Consider the following 24,750-nt stretch of genomic DNA (forward strand, 5'->3'; position numbering starts at 1 on the left):
AGGTCATGTAGTGCTGCAATTCATTTAGAGGGGCAACAATGGCAAGGAGCCCCAATAGTGACATCCGTAATGTAATAGTATTTTAAAACATTTGCAGCCTTGCTCATAGACTTCAGACATATACTGCCTTACATTAGGAAATACAACATTGCAGTTTTAAAGAGTGAACGCTCATGATATATGAGGCCAGCTTCAAGTCCCACATTCCAAACTTTAAACGTTTACTTACACAGGTAAGCTATCTTTCCTCTAATATCGTGTCAAGAAAAGGAATCCAGCAAGTGTTAACAATAAGACACTACAAGTTTTATTGTCTGCTACCTTTTTCAAAGGAATAGCCTGATAAATGTTTTAGTATAATCCAGTCCATAACCAACTAAATAAAACCCAACCATTTCTACATTTTTCTGAAAAAGGTTTAGACACAATTATTTACATCTGCAGGTTATGAAAACATGCTTCAAAAAATAACTCAATGCAAAGTAATTCTGAATTACAGACACTGCCTTACTACTACTGCAAGGGCTATACACCTTGATAAGTTTTGAACGCTTCACCTTTATTTATATAATTAGATGCTCACATTTTTACAAGTAATGCCTTCTGGCAGAGAGATTACCCCCCCTTCTTCTTCAACATCTTTTCCTCCATTATTCCCTTTTGTTGACCTATGTTATTTTCTGACAATTTTGAAAGGACTAACACTTCAGGAGTACGTGGATCAATAAGAACAAGTGTGAATTCAATTAAGCATATGAAAAGAATGAGCAAAAATAAGTAACTTAAATATGACTCCTGTTCTCCATACAGAAATGTTTCTAATCAGTTTAAGTCACTCTTCCAGAAGAAGGCAATACCTTTAATCACCCTTTTAAATACTTTAATAATAAAAGCTCCACATTTAAAAAAAAATAATCCACTGATAGATTTAAAATTACAAATTCACTAATTTACATGCACATTTTTGTGAAGGGTAAGTAGCTTTTCTAGCAGAGAAGCACAATTTAGAGGACAAATAGGGATGTCCTACCTCTTCTGGAAATTCTTCACTGACAAGAGACATAATGAGTGATGTCTTTCCAACTCTGGCTGTGAAGGGGAAAAAATAATGGAATTAAAATATTTGTTTTAACCTTCTAGTACACTGAATAGTTACAGTTCTATCTCAAGATGGGAAGTATTTTAAAAACATTTTACAACTTTCAATATTAAAATGTTAACAAAAATGTTCCTTAATAAAATCTAAACATGGGTCCTCAGCTCCTTCACAGGGTTGCTTTAAGGACCTTTCTGGTAAAGAAACATGGGTCAGTCTCCTATGTGTTTTCAGATACATGCCTAAACTTTTCAGCTAAGGGAACAAAACGCCAAATCTTGTTTGTCTTGTCCAGCTTTACATGATTAAGGTGAGCAGAATTTAGCCTCAAATTACTACAAATATGTAGCACCTCTGAAAATAGTTAGGCATGCATACAGAACATTTACTTTAGCACAAGAATTCAGGAAGGAAAGGGATGAAAAGAATGAACGTAACAAGAAAGTGACAGCTCCATTAAAAAAAGATGAAAGGACAGAGATGTCTGCAATAAAACCAGATTGGACAGTGAAGAATATACTACAGGGAGCAATCATTTACGGGCAGCACTTTCTGAAGCTAGCTTGGATTGTAAACTCCATGAAGATAGGACGTTTTTTTTTCCTATGTTTGCCAAAACACTAAGCACTCTTTTGATGTATAGTTAAAAAAAAATACTGGTAAGAAGAGTTAACTCTAGCTGACTTTGTGCTTCTCTGGTTTCTCATTATCTTAAATATTCTGGCATGAAAAGATCCTGGTAGTTTCACATGGCTAGCTTCATCACAAGGAAAACATTAAGTAGAGGCAAGTATATGATCATTAGTCTCAACTCATCCAGGTAAAAGAAGTGAGGTTCTCAAAGTTCAGAAAGAAATTCTGCTCATTAGAGGATATTTAATCCAACAAGTACCATACGCTATTACTAGGCAAATCAGAGCTGACCCTCAGATTACTGATTAGATTCTGTGCTGACTTTTTAATCAACTAGGCTACTGTTGTACCATGTTCTAAAGTGATCAGTGACATGACCTTTAGTAATTACTGTATAAAGATGGAGCAAAGGAGACCCAGCTACCATGTAACAGAGTATTACAAAGGCTGCTATTGAAAAGAACTTGCATCGTCCTCCAAAGAATATTATGCTGTTGCACAATTATATATCAAGGATCCCCAAACTTTTTCACAAAGTGGATTATAGCAATTACTACATTGATAATAAATATTATGAAAGGATTAATGTATTTTTAGCTTCTTTTAATGTAATTTTGCAGTTGGAAATAAGGAAAGCAAGTACTATCTGACCAGCCAGCTCTCCATAGATCAGAGGTTAGGAATCTCACATATGTTATCCTACTTTTATACTATAGTTATTCTTGACATGATGATTCCACCTCAGTCCCAGACTCTTATTGTCCTTGGGATAAAGGGCATGGCTCTTGCTGGACTAAGAACAACGGACTAAGGCTTGGTCTATGCCTAAAACTTGAGTTGACCTAGCTACGTCACTCAGTGAATGTTTTTGTGCTCTGTGTGATGTAGTTAGGTCGACCTAACCCGCACTGTAGGTACAGCGAGGTGACAGAATAATTCTTCTGTCAATCTAGCTAATGCCTCTTAAGGGGGCAAAAAATCCTTTCCATCACTGTAGTAAGTGTCTGAGATATAGCAAAAAGAAAAGGAGTACTTGTGGCACCTTAGAGACTAACCAATTTATTTGAGCATAAGCTTTCGTGAGCTATAGCTCACTTCATCGGATGCATACTGTGGAAACTGCAGAAGACATTATATACACAGAGACCATGAAACAATACCTCCTCCCACCCCACTCTCCTGCTGGTAATAGCTTATCTAAAGTGATCACTCTCCTTACAATGATTACCTTGATTATCGTGCACATTGTGGGGAGAGTGGTCGCTTTGGATGGGCTGTTACCAGCAGGAGAGTGAATTTGTGTGTGTATGGGGGTGGGGGGGTGAGAAAACCTGGATTTGTGCTGGAAATGGCCCACCTTAATTATCATGCACATTGTAGGGAGCGTGGTCACTTTGGATAAGCTATTACCAGCAGGAGAGTGAGTTTCTGTGTGTGTGTGTTTTTGTTTTGTTTTGTTTTTTTTTGGGGGGGGGGGTTGAGAAAACCTGGATTTGTGCTGGAAATGGCCCACCTTGATTTTCATACACATTGTAAGGAGAGTGGTCACTTTGGATAAGCTATTATCAGCAGGAGAGTGAGTCTGGGGGGGGGGGGGGGAGCGGAGGGTGAGAAAACCTGGATTTGTGCTGGAAATGGCCCTACTTGATTATCATACACATTGTAAGGAGAGTGATCACTTTAGATAAGCTATTACCAGCAGGAGAGTGGGGTGGGAGGAGGTATTGTTTCATGGTCTCTGTGTATATAATGTCTTCTGCAGTTTCCACAGTATGCATCCGATGAAGTGAGCTGTAGCTCACGAAAGCTTATGCTCAAATAAATTGGTTAGTCTCTAAGGTGGCACAAGTACTCCTTTTCTTTTTATTAAAAAGAAGGTGGTCACAGATTAATGAAAAACGTTAGCAGGCTCTCAATTTTAAAAACTAAATATTGTGTGAAATTCATACAATTTATTTATAGTTAGTTCAATGTGCGGGACAATAAACTATTTGTTCTTAGGATACAAGTTAATTAATTAAGAATTCAATACTGTGCCCACATATGAATAGTCCTTAATCACGAGTGTAACCCCAAAAAGACCACTAGGACCACTTGAATAAGGGTAGGCAATTTTTAGGATCCTGCTAAAGATTTATTTTAAAAAATCCTTCCATTGTCATTGGACCCCCTGCCCTTTGTTGTACTATTTCCAGAAGAAACCTGCTGTTTCCAGCACAACAGAGCCAAGCAGCATGACGGCTAAGGTAAGCGGTCATTACAATCTGCAGCATTTGAGCATGAAGATGCATATTTGACAGAGCTCCAGAAAGAAAAAAAAAATGAACAGTATCCCTTATGTACCCCGAAAACGGATTCAGTCTGAACCTGACAAATTACACCTTTCTCGCAAAAACTGAAAAACAAAGATAGAAAATCTCATCTTTTTATCTCGAACTATGCATTACTATTACTGATCCTCCTGTTCAATGTACCATACTACGATACTTAATTCTGGATTATATGCTATTTATACTACCTTTGGAAATATGAACAATTTGCTCCTTGGAGAAGTGGAAATGAGAGACCACTCCAGACATGTTAGTCATTATATTAGTTTTATCTTTGGAGGATGCTCAGATACGATGGTGATGAGCATGATATAAGAAACTGAACAGAAAAGAACTATTCTATTATGTATTCCCTCATTGCATTATTGATGCTGTCACCAGGACTTGATGCTGTCACCAATTTGCTCTAACTGAGCAAGATATTTGCTCTGGCAAGCGAATGAAACTGAATCTTTAATATCTGCAGGCTTTGCACTTTCATGTTTTTTAAAAAGTGTCTAGTTCTTTTTATTGCAAAGATAGCCTTCCAAACATAAACCTGCCAAATCTGGTCCAAGCATAAACAGACACAATGTCATCTTCCTGAGTCTGCAGACAGATTGCATCAGTGCCTCTGCTTCTGTTCATTGCTTTGCCAAGCAGTCAAAGGAGGAAATTAACAAGACCCTGTTCAGCTTCACAGTATTATACCAGTCCTAGTTGGGAAAGTTCTTTGCAGCAACAAATGCAGGCAATGGAATTACTCATTAAGCGAGAGGGCACAAAACCTGGAGGCTGAGTGAGATGTACACAGTTGAAAAGCTCTTCAGCAGCCTGGAAAAGGGGTAGAAGTGAGGACTCATCTTCCTCCTCTTGTAGCTGCCAGGCAAGAGAGAGATAGTTCCTTCTTCTACAGCAAGAAGGTGGAGTTTCAAATTTATCAAACTCTGTATTTGGTACCAGGTTTGGTTAGCAGGAACTCTCAAGCACGAACCAAAGGCAGGACACTAGAAGAAAGCTCATCCCTTCCCAACAGCTTGGGATGGCAGGTCTACTTGCCATTTTCTACTTCCAGCTAGTAGATGTTTAGCAAATGTTTCAAGCTCTGGCAATCAATCCCTACATATCTTTGCAATGTCCAGTCCTAAATGTCAGGTAATTTCCTTAAACTCATATCTCTAATGAAACAGAATATTTTTTTTGTTGAACCTAATTACCATCTTGGCTCCAAGTTACTATCAGCTATTTCCCTTGATAACTACTAAACTGTTTCAGTTTCATCAGGCAAGAAGAAATCTACATTTATATTTCAAGATAGATATGTGACCACAAATTGCTTTGGTATGTATAGAATATTGATAAATATTGATAAATTCTGTTAATTTTAGTCTCAATCTTCCTTCATTTAACAAGAGTCTCCTCCTGCTACACTTCAGCCTCCTGATAGCTGATTCAGGGAGAAAATTTTGCATTGGCCTCAGAGGTTGCATGCACACCCTTCTAGAAAGGGAGGGGAGCATAACTGTAATGAAAGTAAGGGGTCTCCATAGGATAAAGGTGTGGGGATCTCTGGATTATTATTAATAATAATAAGTTGTATTACCATAGTGCCTGGGAGCCCTAGCCCATGGACCAGGACCTCATGGTATTAGCTGGGTTATTTGCAGGCAAGGAAAGAACTACTGTTCCAATAACTGAGTGGAAATGCCATTACTTTAAAAAAAAAATACAACAGACTGCTGCAATTCTTTAAGAGCTGGTTTAGCTGATAAGATTTTGCATAATTTTAACTGATGAAGAACATGGTTGCAGAACAAGCGCAGCATTAATTTTAAAGATCTCCTCACTCATATGGTGTTATGGGCTCTAGGTCCCAAACGTTTCACTGACTTGATTTGTAACATTCCTGGCTGGGTTGCATTTTGTTTTTACAGAATGGCTTAGGAAAATCTGTGTCATGGCAAAATTTGCCTGAATATTTGATCTGGTGAAGCCTCTATTGTCTTGTTTCTCTGCAGTTCTACTGCTTGAGATGCAGGAAACTAAATTTATTCTGCTTAAATCTGGGTTGAACATTTATCTTTATAATTTAGTTTTATTTTTTATTTAGTCTTAGCGATAATAGCTTATCTGTCAGTTAGATTTACTATAAAAAGTTGTGTGGTATTGTTAAATGTTTAACCTGGATTCTCTCTTTTCTGAGCATGACAGTTAAACCTCTCACATCATGAAGTTTAAAAACAGCATTTTGGAGCTTCTCTGCAAATTAATGGCTATTAAAGATTAATGACAGGTTGGCTATTTTGGATCCCAGTATTCAGTTTACAAAAAAAAGCCTCTAATGCAAACCATGGCAATGGGGACTGAATGAATGTGGGGGTACACTAGGATACAATGGTTTTCACTCCTTATGTCACAATCTGAATCTGACACAGACTGGTATTACCATCCAATGGCTCTTTTTTGGCCTAGGTGAAATGAATTGTGGTTCCAGTCCAATGGATGTGTCCACATCACAAACAAAAAAACTCACTACCATTAATATAACTGGCAGTTTCAGCTGACAAGCCAATATTCAAATAAGCACGTAGACTGAACTAACTTTACACCTCTATTAGAAACAGTCCCTAAAAAATAAACAGTTAAGGAATATTGGTAGAGATGTTTGAACAACCCATGCTGTATGTATGTACTATTATCGATACAATACAGTTCCCATTACTATCAATTATGCATCTCTTAAAAAAACCCATACCTCAGCAATCCAATACACTTCCAGCCAAAGGGGTAGTTTGGGGGGAGGGGCCGGGAAGGCATTGTGTCCCCCCCCCAAACTGCAAGCCTCAGGCAGGTGTGCAATTTGCCCCCCACGCGCAGCCTCACTGGCCTGACTGGAGCTGCCCCCGGCCCCCAGTATAGAAATCAAACGAGGCCTGTGCTTTCAGCTCAGTCCTGGTCTTTGAAATGCAGAAACACATATCACCTACAAAACAAGATCTGTGCCCATTTATCAGATATGAACTGAGCCTTATGTTGCATCTGTACTTAAATCACTGTAGCAGAACCAGTGCAAAATACTCAATTTTTCATTACTGTAGATCTGTCACATTGAAATATTCTGGTTGTTTTTCTACTAAAAATACACTAAGCACATTTTCAATGTAGTGACCTTGCAATTAGGTTTTTCTCCCAACCATGTTTTTATCTCTGAATAGTCCTCATTTCTAACATTATAAACATGTCTTCTGCAAGTTATATAACATTTAATCTAATACTGTACAACAATGAACATCTTATAACAATATACATGACTTTAGCCTATATATTTTCTACCTAATCCACTAGCTATATAGATTTTTGATAATTCCATCCAATGCCAATATATGAAAGACTGTTTAATTTAAAACTTGCAGCCTGTTTCCATACAGAGTGAGCTTCACCTAGACTCAACCCAATTTTAAACTCTGTACTGTCTGTGAATTAGCAAGTCAGCTTGGCCGGCAGTGGTACCTCTCACAGTTGTGTTACAGGAGCTAGTAACAAAGAAACGCGGTTAGGGACAGGTTCTGAAAAGAAGTCACATAGGAAAAATTCAGCTGTATATTCAAGTGAATAAGAATATATTTAAAGCCAAATAAACTTGTTATTTTAAAATCTGGCCATGTATTGTCTTTATTTACATTGAGATTTGAAAGCATATTAACATATTTCTAGAGAATCATGCTGTAACATTGTTCTCTAGAAAGGCCCTAAAAGTTTCCGCATACAATGTAGACATGACCTACCACACTATAAAATAATTTTACAAACCATGCTAGGCCTACAGTTGCCAGGGAAATTATGTTAGCAGTACCTTTCAAGGAAGAACTACTGTAAATTCTTAATATAATTATGTATTATATTAAATACTTATCACTCACATAGTACTTCTGCTTCCAAGGACCCTAAAGTGCTTTACAAATTAATTTCAGTGGGATATACTGTGTGCTCAGCACACTTGAAACTTAGGCCTCTGATTTAGGTGTCTAAATATGGACCTAGGGACCTAAATTTAGGCTCCAATTTTCCCAAATGTTTGGCTAAGAGTTCAAGGGATTTGTTCAAGGTCACACAATGAATCAATGGCAGAAACCAGAAATCTGGACTCCCAATCCCCTGTTCTAACCACAAGACCACAGTGCCCATCTGATAACCGTATTTAAAGAAGTGTTTGCAATTTCCAAATTCAGAATATAAAAAATGCCTTACTATACTTTCAATCCCGGGCCGGGCCACCACCAGACACTTGAACTCTGTAACGGCCAGCTGGGAAGTATGCAAACTATGTATGCAAAGTTTTGTGATAGGCTATGAGTTGGGTATCTGCCTAGCAAAGGGCTGTAAAAAATTCACTCCGGTAATTGCAAACTAATTGAATACGCACAGCCTCCTACACGACCTATTTTATTCCTGGGGTAGTTTTAATTAAGCTGTTTAACTTGCACAACAGAACCTTCCCCGTGGCACTCAGCTACCTCTTCTCCCCTCACTATGCCAGGGAGAAGAGATCTGCCGGCTGCGGGCGGGGCAGTCTGCACGGTGGGCGGGGGGGTGCGCGATTTTATACCTTACGAAGGATGGTCTCGGCGACCCACACACAAAGCAGGGCTCCTGGTCACCAGCCTCTGAGGGCTGCCTTGAGATGAACCCCATCTCCAAGCCAGGGGGTGAGGGAGCCCTGGGAAAGGGAGGAATCCCCCCCTCGCCTCTCCACCCATAAATACGAACTAACGATGAGCACAGATGGCAGCAGCCTCCCCCCACGCCCCTCAGCCCCCGTCCCTACCCTCCCCCACACCCCTCTAACACCCGCCTCCCCGCCCCTCAGTCCCCGTCCCTGCCCTCCCCGACGCCCCTCTAACTCCCGCCCCTGAGCCCCCGTCCCTGCCCTCCCCCCACGCCCCTCAGCCCCGTTCCTGCCCTCCCCCCACACCTCCCCTCCCCCTACCCCCTCAGCCCCCGTCCCTGCCCTCCCCCCACACCCCTCTAACCCCCACCTCCCCTCCCGTCTCCCTTCCCCCACAGCCCCAACCCTCCTGCCCGCCCCAGCACCCCTCCCCCTCCCCGACTCACGTTCTCCCACCAGCAGGATCCTCACGTCCTTCTTCATCTCCCCACAGCCTGGGCCCAGGCTCCGGGTCCCGCTCGCATCAGGGTTAGGGAGGGGAGGGGAGGCTGCGGCCTGGCCTGGCCTTGCCTCCAGCACGCTCCGGCCCCCTCAGCCGGCTCCGTCCTCCGGCCCCCCGGCGGCAGCGGCTACGGCAAGGCGAGCGGGACACGCTAGCGCGAGGAAAGAGCACGAGCGCGCGAGAACGAGCGCGCCCCCTGGCGGTGAGGGCCCAGTACTAGGCGCGGGGCTCTGCTGGCCGGGCCAGGGTCGGGGACAGCGGTGGAGCCTGCGCTGAGTGTGTCTGTGTTGGGAATGAGTGAATCTGTCTGTCCAGGCTGTGTCAGACAGACTCACCCACAGTGTAGACAGTCTGTCCCTGCTCTGTGTGTGTTGCGGGGCTCCGTATGTCCGCCCCTGGAGCAGGCACGTCTGGAACATGAGTGTGTCTGCGTGTGTTGGGCGGCTCTTTCCGTGCTCTCTCCACACTGAGTCCAGGGCTGGCGGAGGAGAATTTCAAACACTGGGGACCCTGGGCCATTGCTGTCCCTCAGGGCAAAGAGACCATCTATGCATCTCGAACCAGCAGGATGCACAGAGGAGTCCTCCTGCTCAGCCGAGTGTGAGGGGCAAGAGGCCCCACGATGCCACCTGTGCACCGCAGGTCAACACCACACAAACTGGACCCTTCAGGCGCAAATGTTCTATGGCCTTTGTTTCCACCTCTGTCTGTGCCCCCATGTTTCCCATAGGCCTAGGCGGTAATGTGTCCTCCAATGGTGGTTCTATTTTACAAAGACAAAGAGAAGTATCTGGTAATGGGTCATTTAGTTACAATAATCAGAAACTTGAATAAAAAGTGCCCATTAAATACCAATCAGGCATTCACAGTGCGGTTTATCTCGTGAAATACAACACACTGACTGTAGTATTGTGTAACCATCCCTCATTTTGTATGTGTAACCTAGAAACTAACAGCCAAAGCCAGCACTCCTTACTCAGGTGTAAAACTATTGAAGTCAATGAGAGTTTTGCCAGAGAAAAGGCAACAGGTTTAGGTCCTAAGGGCTAAATCTTGATTCCATCAAAGTCATTTGGAATTTTGCCATTGGTTTCAATGGGATTGTGATTTGGATTTCAGTAATGAAAGACACACACTCAGATTTTCATATATTTTAATAAAAATATCATCCACATCAATGACACAAAGTAAAAGACAGCAAATGAGACATGCAGATGGTATGTATGAAAAGCCAGAACCAATGTAAAGTGCCCATTTTCAGATTATACGGGAGGGTTATTTTACAAAGAATAACAAATTACAGTCCTGGAGCTGCCGCGATCAGCCTGCAGTTGGGAAATTAGAAATGCCCAAATCCTGTTCAGTATGCTCCCCACTTTGTTGCTGCTCTTTCTCTCTTTTCCAAGTCAACTTGGGGAAAGAAATATCACTGTGGTTATGTGCCCGGGCCAACTAACCTGCATGTCATCCCATGTGCATCATCTCTCGGATCCACACAACAGACCTACATTCCTAGATTCCTGCAAAAACTTATGAATGTGCTTACCTTTAAGCACAAGTGTTGTCCTAATGACTTCAGTCAGAGGGAAGACTTGTGCTTAAAGTTAAGCATATTTGTAAATGTTTATGAGATCAAGGCCGTAAACGCCAATGTTCTGCTTTCCCTAACCGTGCAGAAATCTTCACTGTTGGAAATACGCAAATATTGGAGCCTAGATCCTCCATGAAGATCAGAGAGCAAAATTTTACTCTTAGGGCCCTGATCTTACAAACACTTAGGCACATGTCAATGTACTCTGTACTGCAGCATTTGAATTTTGCAGGGCCCAAAGAAAGGGGAGAGAAAGCAATGGGGAGAAGACAGACTTTTGTTTGAATACTACATCTGTGCACAAGTGCAGGACAGGGCAACTCAGCTAGAAGAGACCAAAAATATGCAGAAGTAGGGTGTGGCAGTCATTAGACACTATAGCATTTGAGATATCATCTCTGAAAGAAGATCACAGAGGAATGTGTGTACCCAGGTACAGAAGTGTAAATGTATGTTAAAGCCTTGCATTTAGATATATGTAACAGCAACAAAGCAGGGAGGTCTCTATGGCAAACACAGGAGATTTATTACTAAATAGCTTCAGATAAATTATTCCTAAGTATTCCAAATATTATTAACAATGTTTTTGAGTGTATTAAATGTTTGTGTGCCATGAAAATGTAGGTACTCTCTTTTTCAAGCTGACTGGGAACTGTTAAGAACAGGGTTTTACATACAATAGCTCTGAGGTTTGACTCTACCTAAAGCTTTATGAGAAGACACAATTGTGGCCTGTGCTTGAGCAAAAAGTTAAGCTAAGTTAAGGTGCAGGAAAACAGGGAGTGTAACCGAGTTAAACATAACACCCCCAGACCCTGCTTTAACAAAGACAGGGCAGATCAGGCAGGATTTGTAACAAGGAGGGAGAAAATAGAGAAAAGCAGAAGAAGAAAACATATCAGCTGTTACCTTCCCACTATGCTACAGATGGTAGCCCTGCATCATGATATAAAAGCCTCACACCCAAAACATAAAGCTCTATAAGAGCTCTATTCTTGCAACCCTGAAATTCACAGCTTAAATCTTCAGTTTCCATAAGAACTGCAGACTAGTCCCTGTTGATATGATTTATAGTTAAGGATCCTTCTTCATCCAAACCATACAGCCAGAAAGCAGGGTAAACAGGATGTAGGATATTGATTTCAAATGTATGCAAGAGTGTTTCTTTATGAGTGAGAGAATAAAATGACAGGTGCTTGTTTGCAAGATCAAGGAAAACTCCAACCTTCAGGGGTCTGTCTTCACTTAACTGGGTTTCCTGGTTCCTGTGCCATGCTGACAACTGTTTATTCTTACCAGTCCATTCCACACACCAGGATAGTTCAGTTCTCCCCAGCTGATCTTTTCTACCAATATTTCCATCAGCAACTCCAACAGCCCATCCGCCGCTGTCCTTGGTACTTACTTCCCAATAATGGCGTCCTTCAGAGAAACTTTGAGAACACATCACTTGGCTGAAGCAGAATCTCTTGGGAGTTGGTTCATAAGGAGGTGGAAAACGGGATACAATCACTTTCTTATTCTCAGATGTGATCTCCAGGTTACGATGGATTCTTTGGGGATCAAAGGTCACGTTCACTGCCCCTAGAATAGATAATAGAAAATTTCTAACCTGAAGGCACCAAGGAGACTGGGCAATGAAACATTTTCAACAAAGGTGAAACACAGCCAAAAGTTGAAGTGCCTTCTGCATACTGCTGGATGTGTACCCCATTAGGGTAATCCAAATGCCAGCTTTCTAGCAGTGAGCAAACACTGAAGCTTAACAAAATAATAATAATAATATTAATAATTAATTCATAAATTGCCTGGTCCAGCAAATTGCTGAGAACCATTAATTCCCACTGAATTCCAGGGGCCAAATCCAGGGCCCAGTCCTTACTCAAGCAAACTCCACTGACTGACTGCCAGTACTGAGAAAAAACTCACTAAGGACTCTGGATTTGGCTCACAGACTTCAGCAGACGCTAAGGGTACCTACAACTTGGACTCTGTCCCCAATCACAGTCTTACAACACAATGATCCCATTACCGATATAAATGGAATACTTACCACCCCCATCAGAATCGAAGTAAACACGAGTTCATTTGAACAAGTTACCGTATAGTTTTTAGACTGATATGTTTGAATAGTGGTTAAGCTACAGATTCAGTACTTTGTATTATGTTGTGAAAATTTCTTCTTTTAAAATAAATAATTTATTGAAAAGTAAATAGCCAGATCCTTAGCTGGTGTAAATGGGCATTGCTCCTCTTATGTCAATGAAAGCTACACCAAATCAGAGCAGGTGAGGGTCTGGCCCTGTTGGTGAACATTCTAAAATCCTTCATTTTAATATTGCTATCCAGTGGTCACATTGGTTTACATACTTACACTGAGAAAACTGACTTGAAATAACCGGTTCTGGATTGTCAAATGCAGACACCACAGATGTGGAACAGACACTCCTCTCCTGACGCAAAGCTACAGGTTCTAATAAATGTGGAGGGAAAAAAATCTTTCTGTTAGGGGTTTCTTTGAATAAAAGGCAAACAACAGATTCATGAACCAAAATACAGTTGCAATGGCTAATAGTTACTGTACATGTCAAATACGAAAAATATAATAGCTGGCATTTTTAAAAAGGCTCTCTGACCTACATTTCTAGATGAATGTGTATGCAATTACTCATGCAAAGATATTTGTGCAGTTGGTATATATATTTTACATCCATAATTATCAAAACATTTTGCATGCAGGTGCAGTCACTGTACCTACATATGACCAATTAGATGTGTAACAGACCAGTTAGGCATGATTTGTACAAGTAAACACAAATTAACTCTCTATTATACAGGTTCCTATACTGTGCTCATCACTGTGGTATGTGTAATTGCATGAGTATTTCTAAAACATTAAATACTTCCACTCATGGAACTGTCTCTGTGATTTGAAGTAACACTGTAATGCAAATTTGCAAGACTGCCACTTGGAACTTTCTTTGTACATCTGAGTCACTCTCAACATTAATCTGTACAGTTCTGGTGAAAGGTTTTTTGGCACAAGTGTTTTGGAAACAACTTTGCTTTTATGTTAATACTTTGTACTTCTGTTGCTGCCTGCTGCATAGGGTCCCAATCCTGCAAACACCTATATGCATGCTTAAAATTAAGCATGTGAATAAGTGTTTGCAGAACTGGTACCCCAGTCCCCACAGTACAAAGACTATACTTGAAAGGAGAATAACAAAAAATCAAAAGAGACTACTCATTGGAAACATTCACTAGGGAGGATCTGCTCACAGCTAACTCCCTCTTGGTTACATTATTCTGAAGTTTTCTCATTAATGGGGAAATGAGACTCTCGTTCAGTTTCTTATTGCATTTGAAAAGTTTAGGGCAGGGACCATGTCTTTATTTCTGTTTGTACAGCACCTAGCACATAGTGCTTTATAAGTAATCATTTCTACTCTAGGCCTGTGGTCCTTAGGTTGAAGTTCTCCTAATCATCTGCTACGTGTATAGGCCCCCTTCTTAAGCATAAGAACTGTACTAGGAACATGAGCAAATATTGAGCCAAATCCCAAAGTCCTTGCTAAAGCACAACTCTCTGTGAGCAAGAACTTGGGAATTTGGCCCATTCTTAGTAAAGACTCTACTTCTGGTCAGCATTTCTTTTAGGAAAATCGTTTAACATTGATATCTAAAAGAGTAAACAGAGAATGAAACATAACTGATCTGTTTCCAAATTGCTTCTAGTCAGTTTCACTTTCTGGTTCCCATGGTCCATGGAATAGCACATTATTATTTTGGTCTTCAAAACTGTTTAAGGGAATTTGGAACACTCCCTCCACCTCAAAAAACCCCCCAGAGTTTTAAAAAATGCTACAAACACCTCTCTATTTCTATTATACTCAGCAATACTTTTTAAAAACAAATCTTACATTTTGAGCCCAAACTTCCTAGCAGTGTCCCTCTACGTAGTATAAGTACAACCCTACAAACAAGGTGCCGAACAAGGTGTTGACTTCAAAGGGAGGTGACAGTGCACAGACCCTCCAGGAGTTGCTCAGCAGCACCTTGCACGATCAAGTCCTGTAACAAGTCAAGAGGTTTCACAACAAAAGAAGACACAAATAAAGTAAATGTACCTTGTGGCAGCTGGGCAGGATATTTCTTCAATATTAACATTTCCAATTGCTTCTTGAGCTCTTCTACAGCACTTGTGACAACACAAATCTTCTTAGCATCAAGAGTAATTTTATTCATTATTATCGGAGAGCCTATGTAAATTTCTCTTTTGGATGACGTATCCTAACAATGACAGAAAAGATGAATGCAAGGGTAGCTTGAGCTAAACAAATGGCAATAATTCCATCAAGAATTTCTGGTGACTTCATAAAGTCAGGAGAGGAAAGTACCAGTAAGCTCTCCAGAAATCTTATACTTTACAGAGAGAGTTTTCTTTATAATATTGTGATCAGAGGAGAAGAACCTGAAACCCTGCTGAAAATATTGAAGGAGATGTTCTTGATCAAAAATGAAAATAACATATTTTCTCCAACAGAACTCATACAGTGACTTGTCTCTGTAGTCAGATCATAGTTTGTCTAAATAAACAGCCACCCGACCCCCACAGATATGATTTCTTTCTCTCTAGACTTTCTTCTCAGACTCTAGAAATCTGGGGGGAGAAATTAGAGTTTCTGAAAACTAATCAGTCTTAGATTAATAGAGTCCAATGCCAGAAGAGATCACTGTGATCATCTAGTAAGACCGCCTGTATAACACATGCCATAGAACGTCCCTGAAAAAATGAGTAGAGCATATCTTTTAGAAAAATATTCCAAACTTTAAAAATGTAAAAATTGCCAATGACAGAGAATTCATCACAACCCTTGGTATTGTTTCAATGGTTAATCATCCTTATTTCCAGTCTAAATTTATCTAGCTCCAACTTCCAGCCATTAGATCTTGTTATACCTTTCTCTGCTAGATTGAAGAGCCGATTATCAAATATCTGTACCCCACGTAGGTATTTATAAACTGTAATCAAGTCACTACTTAACCTTCTGTTTGTTAAGCTAAATAGATTGAGCTGCTTGAGCCTTTCATCATAAGGTTTGTGTTTTAATACTTTAATCAACCTCGTGGCTCTTCCTGAACCCTCTCCAATTTTTCAACATCCTTCTTGAATTGTGGACACCAGAACTGGACACAGTATTCCAGCAGCATTTGCACCAGTGTCAAATACAGAGGTAATATAACTTCTCTACTCCTACTCGAGATTCCCCTGTTTATGCATCCAAGAATTATGTTAGCCGGTTAAATAGCATAAGGCCAAGAACTGATCCCCGCAGAACCCCACTAGAAACAATCACCTTTCAGTGGTGATTACATTTTGAGACCTATCAGTTAGCCAGTTTTTAATCCATTTAATGTGTGCCAGGTTAATTTTATATCATTCTAGTTTTTTAAACAAAATGTTGTGCAGGACCACGTAAAATGCCTTACAGAAGTCTAAGTATATTACATTAGCACTATTACTTTTATCAACCAAATCTGTAATCTCATAAAAAAAAGATGTCGTTAGTTTGACAGGATCTGTCTTCTATAAACCCGTGCTGATTTACATTAATTAATTCCCTCCACTAATTCTTTATTAATTGAATCCCATATCGCCTTTTCCATCTTGCCCCAGATCAACATCACACCAACAGGCCTATAATTCCCTGGGTCATCCTATTTACCCCTTTACAATATTTACAAATTAGCTTTCTTCCAGTTTTTTGGAACCCACTCCCCCCAGTGTTCCAAGACTTATTGAAAATCAAAGTTAAGAGACCAGTGAGCTCCTCAGACTGTTCTTTTAGAGCTTTTCAATGCAAGTTATCTAGACCTGCTGATTTAAAAATATCTAACTTAAGCAGCTGTTCATTTCTCCTCTAAACCAGGTTGTTTTTTTAACTAATACAGCCTTCTTTCTCAATTGTCAGATTGTGGCTTTTTGTACATCTGGATCCAGGTGCAGGATCCAGTGTTGAGTTCCCTTCTCCCAGTGGTTCTAATGGTAATGCCCAGGCCCAAGGTCTGGCTACTCAGCACCATTGTGCCTTCCTCCTGCTATCCCCCAAAAATGCTCTGCAAGAGCGGTGTCAAAGTGGTGTCAAAATGGGCTCTGTTAGGAGCTCTGGGCAGGCAGTTTTCAAAAGCACATTTAATATATATTTAATGATTTTATAAGACTCTTATACTTTTATATGTAAACATGCCCTTTGTCTGTAAAAGGGAAATATAACCGAATAATTGGATCTTATCTTTGCTTTGGATTTGAGTGAGAGCTGTATTTAAAAACACCAGTCTCTAGAGATGAAAGACTTGTTCATTAAGCCACCATACAAACAAGCTTGCCTCCCTCTACAAAAAAAACCTTTGGTTCTGAATCTGCACCCAGAAGGTCGGTCAACACTTCTTTTTTTTTTTTTTTTCAAATTCCTCACCTGTAAGCTCTCCCAGTAGCAGCCGTGGTGGGAGCCCTACTTAGACCAGCTGCTGGCGCTGTAACTCCCGTGTTGTCTAACCCTGCTCAGAGCAGGTCTCAATGGCAGCATCCGATCTACACTACTGCTCTCACTGTTACTACCCTGGTTGTTCTACACCAGTGAGAGTGCAGCATTGGGAAGTCTGAAGAAGAGCACTAATGCAGGTAGTGAAAGTTGCACATGCTCAGTACATGCTCATTGGCCCACAGATTTCTACTTACGCTCATCTGCTCCATCGCGTTATTTTGCAGCCTGTTCTGCAGCTGGGTTTTGATTTCTGTGAGCATGTTCAATTTCGCGGTGAGATGGCCAATCATTTCTTCTATTTTCTGTTGAGCCACTTGTTGCTCTTGTCCAATGACCATCAGTGTGGCTCTCTCTTGTGTTTCAAGGTACTGTTTCATGGCACAGAAGTCTTCAGTAATCAAGCCTTTGATATGAGACACGTATTCCTGAAAGGTAGCAGATGTGGAGTGAGTTCTGTTAGCAACAAGGAGGTGAGGAACATCAGCATCTAAAGCCTGATCTAACCCGCTCTGGCAAGTGACCACTTCATTTCAGCATGATTATTTTTATTCAGAGGAAGACAGTGCTCTTAATAAATACACATACTTGGCAAAATCCTGCATTGGCTGCAATGGGAGTTTTGGGTTGCTCTAGGAATACAGAGTTGGGCTACTGAAAGGACAGCAGTCCTCAGCCAGTGTCGTAACACGGAGACTGAGATTCTAGCTCAGTCCCTTGCGCTCAGGGCTGTGAGAGGCACAGACATATCACATGCAACTCCTAGGAGGCAGGCAAAAGAGGCAAATAGCATCCATAAGATTGGAGCAACCACTCTGACCAGCTCCGGAGCATAGTTATAATAACAGCTGACGCCATATCCAACACTCCTCAGAGAACACCACCAGGGGTGCAGGAGTAAAAGGTGGATGCACAGGAGGATGATCCTGGGCAGACCCCTTGCCCCATGTGGTCCTAAATAAAGGTGGTCATGCATCTCTCAGTGATGGGTAAACGTATAAATTAAGAGGGGTTGATCATGTGTATACATACATTCATTTCAGTGCTGGCCTGCTTGCTGCTGCTGATGGCATCTTGGGCCATTTCAATTTGCTTGGAGACCTCACTTATTTCCAATTTTGCCTTTAAAGTGAAACATATGAATGTTTATTTATAGAACCCCAGTAGAAAATGTGATAGGATTAAAGGCCATGGTGGGAAAAATACCTGTGCCTTGTTAACACTGCCTTACTTAGCCCCAGGTCCTGCAAAGTATTTAAGCAGTATATAATTAACTTTAAGCATAAAGAAAAGGAGTACTTGTGGCACCTTAGAGACTAACCAATTTATTTGAGCATGAGCTTTCGTGAGCTACAGCTCACTTCATCGGATGCATACCGTGGAAACTGCAGCAGACATTATATACACACAGAGATCATGATATTATATACACACAGAGACTCACTCTGTGAGTGCATCATGATCTCTGTGTGTATATAATGTCTGCTGCAGTTTCCACGGTATGCATCCGATGAAGTGAGCTGTAGCTCACGAAAGCTCATGCTCAAATAAATTGGTTAGTCTCTAAGGTGCCACAAGTACTCCTTTTCTTTTTGCAAATACAGACTAACACGGCTGTTACTCTGAAACCTAACTTTAAGCATGACGCTAATCCCACTGAAGTTGATGGAACTACTCACATACTTAAAATTTTGTCATGAGTTTAACTGCCTTGTTGGACCAGGGCCAGAGACTGTAGGGACTGTCTCTTCATTGTATTTTGTGTAGGGTGCCTAAAGCAATGGGGTGCCTAAAGCTGATCTCTGATGGGGGCTTCCTAGATGCTACCACTATCCAAATAATAAATATTCATAATAGTTAATAATAACTGTATCTTTCACTGCTCTTATCCTCATGGAGCTGCAACTGTGGTGAATAAGAAGTCAGATAAGATCTCCATGCTCATAAGACAGGACCTCTCTGCAGCCTTTGACACAAGGTACTACATGACACAGTGGGAGTAGACGGCCCAGCAGTACAGTCTTTCTAACCAACCCTCTCCAGCAGAACTCAGAGTGGTGGTGGGTAGCTGCTCCTTTTCTCCTCAGGCCCCTACCTGTGGGGGGTCCCATAGGGCAGTGGTTCTCAAGCAGGAGTATGCGTACCCCTGGGGGTACACAGAGATCTTCCGGGGGTACATCACCTCACTTAAATATTTGCCTAGTTTTACAACAGGCTACATAAAAAGCACTAGCAAAATCAGTACAAACTACAATTTCATACAGACAATGACTTGTTTATACTGTTCTGTATACACTGAAATGTAAGTACAATATTTATATTCCAGTTGATTTATTTTATAATGATATGGTAAAAAACGAGAAAGGGAGCAATTTGTCAGTACTAGTGCTCTGTGACCGTTTGTATTTTTAGTCGTTTCAAAATGAGGTGAAACTTGGGGGTACACAAGACCAATCAGACTCCTGAAAGGGGGACAGTCCCCTGGAAAGGTTGAGAGTCACTGCCACAGGGCTCCTGACTATCCCTGCTTCCACCCAGGATCCACAGCAGAGGGCTGGGAGAGCCAGGGAGACAGGGTGGAATGAGTGGCCAGCAGCAGCTGGCTGATGAGGACCCTCAAGTAGACAGCTCCCTGGCGCCAGGAAATGAGCTGGGGGAGGACAAGCCAGGGGCGCAGACAGAGCTGGGCCAGAGGGCAGGTGCTGCTGGCTGGAAGCTGGGGCCACATGGCAGGGTGGCCAGGCTCTGCAGCAGCCCCAGGCAGATGGGGCACCTGAGGTCGCCGGGACCCAGCCATACAGGCAGCGCAGCCATGGCTGGGGAGGGCCAGCTCCGCCCTCCTTCCCCTGGGCCCCGCCTAGGCAGGCCAGGGGGCTCTGCATTAGGAGCTGCAGACCCATCCACCCCGCCAGGCGTGGGATCCCCCTCAGGGGCTGCAAAGTTCCCGCCCAACTCCAGCCTGGAGGGGCTGCAAACACCCTCCCCTTCTCTCCCTCACTCTGTGGGCCCCAGCTTGGAGGATACCTTGCCCCAGAGGCTGCAAGCACCATACCAAAGGTAGAAAGAAGAACAGGAGGACTTGTGGCACCTTAGAGACTAACACATTTATTAGAGCATAAGCTTTCGTGGGCTACAGCGCACTGCATCGGATGCATAGAATAGTAAGAAGAAGGTGGGACCTTCTCTGTTTGTATATATATCTTCTTACTATATGTTCCATTCTTTGCATCCGATGAAGTGGGCTGTAGCCCACGAACGCTTATGCTCTAATAAATTTGTTAGTCTCTAAGGTGCCACAAGTCCTCCTGTTCTTTTTGGGGATATAGACTAACACGGCTGCGACTCTGAAACCTGTCATTATACCAAAGGTAGGTGAGTCTAATTTAACCACACACACACACATCTCCCCAGGGGCTGAATTATTTGCTAAAGCGCCCTGTCCAAAATCACTCGCTACACTAGCATTCGATCCACATGGCCTTGGGAGCAAAAGAGAAACAACAACACTACTAGATTTGGCAACAAACACAGACTGGGCGAAGGACAATGATTAAATACACCTCTTCCCCCCAAAAGGGAAGCCAGTGGTGCCCCAAAATAGCATGGCCTGCATGGAGAGACTTTCCCAGGTGGCTGAGGTTTGGCCTTGTGAAAGTCACCCTGCACCACTAATGTATTTGTGAGAGGCAAGCCCAGGAAATCTACCTCTCCAGAATATCTGTTCCACATCAATCCAACTGCCTGGTTTTCAGCCCAACCTAACTGAGCCTCTCCTGTCAGAGCTGCAGAATTTTAATGTGGGTGCAATTCATACCATGAAGGCACTGCAGCCACAAATTAGTTACTTAGCGTCTCGAGCCCCTAAATTTCACCTGCTGTTATTTGGTCCCACAATAGTAACTAATAACTTTTTAAATTAAGAAATGAAAGAGCAACTGCAGAGAGGATTACAACAAAAGTGGATCCAAAAATACAATATACCCATTATTAATCATGCTGGACAAAGCTACCTGCACTACAGCGAGTTTTTAATCAGTATATTCGTCCTGGAGGGATTAAGGTATTTTTCTTGTCTTTGCTATTTTAGTTGGACTGTTTGCCGTTTGGGGAGGGGCACTGGGTGTGTGTATACACAGCCTAGTGCAAGGGTCTCTGACCCTGGCTCAGATCTCTAGGGGCAACTGTGACACATATCAGTAATTATTTAGTTTTTAAAAGAACTAAAGTGCAAATGAATAAAAGATGACATTAAAATAACTTTAAGGCTGAAAACTGAAAGACAAGAAGGGCAGGAAATGCCGATGTCAAGGTTCTCATGGTAACATTAACTCCTTCCACCCATTGAATACGTGGAGTGGTTTTGATTATCTGCAGGAGGGGTTCCCAACTTTTGTCTTTGAGGCCCCCGAATATGCTATAAAAACTCCATGGCCCACCAGTGCCACAACTGTTTTTCTGTACATAAAAGTCAGAAAAAAGAAAAGGAGTCCTTGTGGCACCTTAGAGACTAACCAATTTATTTGAGCATGAGCTTTCGTGAGCTACAGCTCACTTCATCGGATGCATACCGTGGAAACTGCTTCCACGGTATGCATCTGATGAAGTGAGCTGTAGCTCACGAAAGCTCATGCTCAAATAAATTGGTTAGTCTCTAAGGTGCCACAAGGACTCCTTTTCTTTTTGCGAATACAGACTAACACGGCTGTTACTCTGAAACCTGTCATAAAAGTCAGAGTCAGCATTAGGGGGTTGCAAGCAGGGCAATTGCCCTGGGGTCCCACACCACAGCGGGTCCTGCAAAGCTAAGCTACTCAGGCTTCAGCTTCAGCCCTGTGTGGCGGGGTTCAGGGCAGCGGGGCTTTGGCTTTCTGCCCTGGGACCCAGTGAATCAAATGGCAGCACTGCTTGGCAGACCCCCTGAGGGGGCCATGGACCCCTGGTTGAGAACTGCTACAGTGAGGTGTTACGGAATGACTCTTACTGACTTCAATGAGAGTTGAATTGGGCCCAACGTGTGCCCATCACTGTGATATCTAGGTGCCAATCAGTCAAGTAGTATTAGTTAGATGGTTGTACCTTGGTATGTACAGTGCACCTCAATTACACCTGGACAGCCCCTTTGTCTTTCCATTGACTTCAGTGGGCTTTGGATCAGGTCCTCAGGCCATTAGTCGTTACCAGAAATAAAAGCTGCTTTAGGAAAAGTAATCTGGCTTCCTGTTTCCCTTACATCTGCCCACTAACGTTACTGTCATGGTGATGTGGGAAAGCGAACACAAAGTAGTCAGAAAATGCAAAATGAATGTTGTGAGAGCAGTGTTAACTTTTTGGCAAAGACATAGCCAAACTCTCTTCTCACAACCCCGGGGAAGTATATCCTGAATTATGGCCCAGTCCTGCAAGGTACTTACTGAGCATGCTGAGCACCCTCAACTCCCAATTGACATAGAACCATTATCAGGGTTGGAAGGGACCTCAAGAGGTCATCTAGTCCAACCCCCTGCTCAAAGCAGGACCAATCCCCAATTTTTGCCCCAGATCCCTATATGGCCCCCTCAAGGATTGAGTTCACAACCCTGGGTTTAGCAGGCCAAAGCTCAAACCACTGAGCTATCCCTCCCTCCACATCAGGCCCTATAGTTCTTACAAGTGTTAGGTATTATTGATTACTTAATTATTATTATTATTTATTTAAATATGCAGCACACAGTAAATACCTTGGTCTCCCATGCTCTCCTGTCTGGGGGAAGCCCAGCTTGAGAATTCCAAGCCCAGGCTTCACTGGCTTCTTGATCATCTTCACCAAAGAGTTTCAATACTTCCTGGTGTTTCTCTGCCTCACTTTCCTCTCCCTGTCTTTTGGCAGTTCTGTTCAGACACTGCTGGACTATTTCCACCATGTTGGCCAGCGGCCTGTTTGAGATTAAGTTTTCCTGCTGAAAGCTCTTCCTACAATGAGGACAGCGGACATCGGTTCCTGGGTCCTTGCAGTGCTGGGTGATACAGGCTCGGCAGAAGCTGTGGGAACATTTTGTGATTATTATTGGGTCTTTAAAATAGTCCAGGCAAAGAGAACAAGTCACTTCGTCCTGGAGATTTTTGACAGGATTAGCAGCAGTCGCCATGGCCCCCAGGAGAGAGAAAAGACAGAACTTTCAGTTTCTTTTATGCTTATGAAAGATTGTCCACCAGTGAGCTCAGAGGGGGAGGAGCCCTCTATTCCTTTTTCACCCGTCTGTTACGTAGGAGTCCAACCCCAGGTCGGAATTCTATCTTGGCAAATATTTGCCACTGTATAATCTAAATCATTAGATCTATAATAATATTCACAGGGAGTTGTCCATAGAGATGGGCTCCAATCACAAAGGCAGATCAGGATCTCAAACCTCTCCAAGTTTGGGGCAGTACAGATCTGGGATCTGGTTTTGGCTGGAAATACGCTTTTCCATGAGATGCCTCCCTCCTTCCGAGTTTGTTTTGGGTGTTTGTCTCAGTGTCATGCAATTAGCTGCCTTCTGCTAAACACACAAAGCCTGGCTGCCCAGGACTGAGTGTTAGCAACAAGAGATCTGGCTGAAATTAATCATCACCCGCTTAAGAGTCTCATTATACAAGAAGCCTCTTCAAGGGGAAGTGAACCGAAATAGGACTGCTCAGAAAAATGTCTCCTTAAAGGTATCATATCCATTTTCAGCTTGGTCAATAACTAGAGCCAGCCGTTCTCCCATTCCTTGTCCTCTGCCGCTCTCTTGTGGCCATTTCATTTCACACACAATCAGCCTGATTCTGAAAGCAGCTGAACATCTGCAACTTCTGTGGCAGTCTACTTCAAACCTTTAGCCAGCAGTACAGGGATTCCTCCATTCTTCTTGTTAAAGACAGGTTGAAAAGAGCAGTTCAGTATTTAAAATGGACTGGAAAAGACAAGCGGGATAAAGTAAATAAAAAGCAAGAGACAAAAATAAAACAAACTGATGGATGGGAATCAAGAGACAAAGCTCTAGACATAAAAATAAATTGGGCCAGATTCTGATCTCTTTGCTCACACTGATGGGGCCTACTCCACACGTGATCCCAGTGGACCACAGAGGCTGCGCTGGGCCAGGGTTGGAGTCATGACTTTAGCACTTGGCACTATGGAGGATTCTGGGGTGCTGAACAGGCCTGAAGTAGCTCTAGAAGGTTAACCAATGGGATCATTTGTGGAGTATGGTGCCACTCAACACAAGTATCAGAATCTTGCCCAGAGAAATCATATAGGACAAGCATGTCTCAGTAAGCATGTCCTATCACAATGAAGACCCAAATTATGATTTAAGTTAGAGCGGGGTCTGAGCCACACAGGTTATGTCTACACTGCAACTGAAGGGGTGATTGCAGGTCAGGTGGCATACCCACACTAGCTTTA

At 42.3% G+C, this 24,750-nt stretch overlaps 2 protein-coding genes across 5 annotated transcripts in view; both read right to left on the bottom strand.

Moving 5' to 3' along the window:
* RHOT1 (ras homolog family member T1) overlaps window positions 1–9,316 on the bottom strand; it is a 43,260-nt gene extending 33,944 nt beyond the window's left edge. For 3 of the 4 annotated variants that reach the window (XM_077832900.1, XM_077832898.1, XM_077832901.1), the window contains exons 1-2: window positions 9,151–9,316; window positions 1,031–1,089 (exon numbers count right to left, since the gene is read on the bottom strand). In XM_077832900.1, the coding sequence (XP_077689026.1) occupies window positions 1,031–1,089; window positions 9,151–9,187 (96 nt within the window). In that variant the 5' untranslated portion in view covers window positions 9,188–9,316. Of the gene's footprint in view, window positions 1–1,030; window positions 1,090–8,644; window positions 8,732–9,150 lie in introns of those variants that run through there. The other variant, XM_077832899.1, reaches the window with a different exon arrangement.
* A 1,026-nt stretch (window positions 9,317–10,342) lies between these two features.
* On the bottom strand, window positions 10,343–23,549 carry RNF135 (ring finger protein 135). The gene is made up of 6 exons (XM_077833838.1): window positions 23,060–23,549; window positions 18,375–18,464; window positions 17,540–17,770; window positions 14,928–15,090; window positions 13,172–13,270; window positions 10,343–12,381 (listed from the first exon to the last, which is right to left on the bottom strand). The coding sequence occupies exons 1-6, from the start codon at window positions 23,465–23,467 to the stop codon at window positions 11,846–11,848; spliced, it is 1,527 nt and encodes a 508-aa protein (XP_077689964.1). The 5' UTR covers window positions 23,468–23,549; the 3' UTR covers window positions 10,343–11,845.
* Window positions 23,550–24,750: the final 1,201 nt, after the last annotated feature.

The sequence above is a fragment of the Eretmochelys imbricata genome, chromosome 14 (assembly GCF_965152235.1).
Source record: "Eretmochelys imbricata isolate rEreImb1 chromosome 14, rEreImb1.hap1, whole genome shotgun sequence".
Lineage (NCBI taxonomy): Eukaryota > Metazoa > Chordata > Testudines > Cheloniidae > Eretmochelys > Eretmochelys imbricata.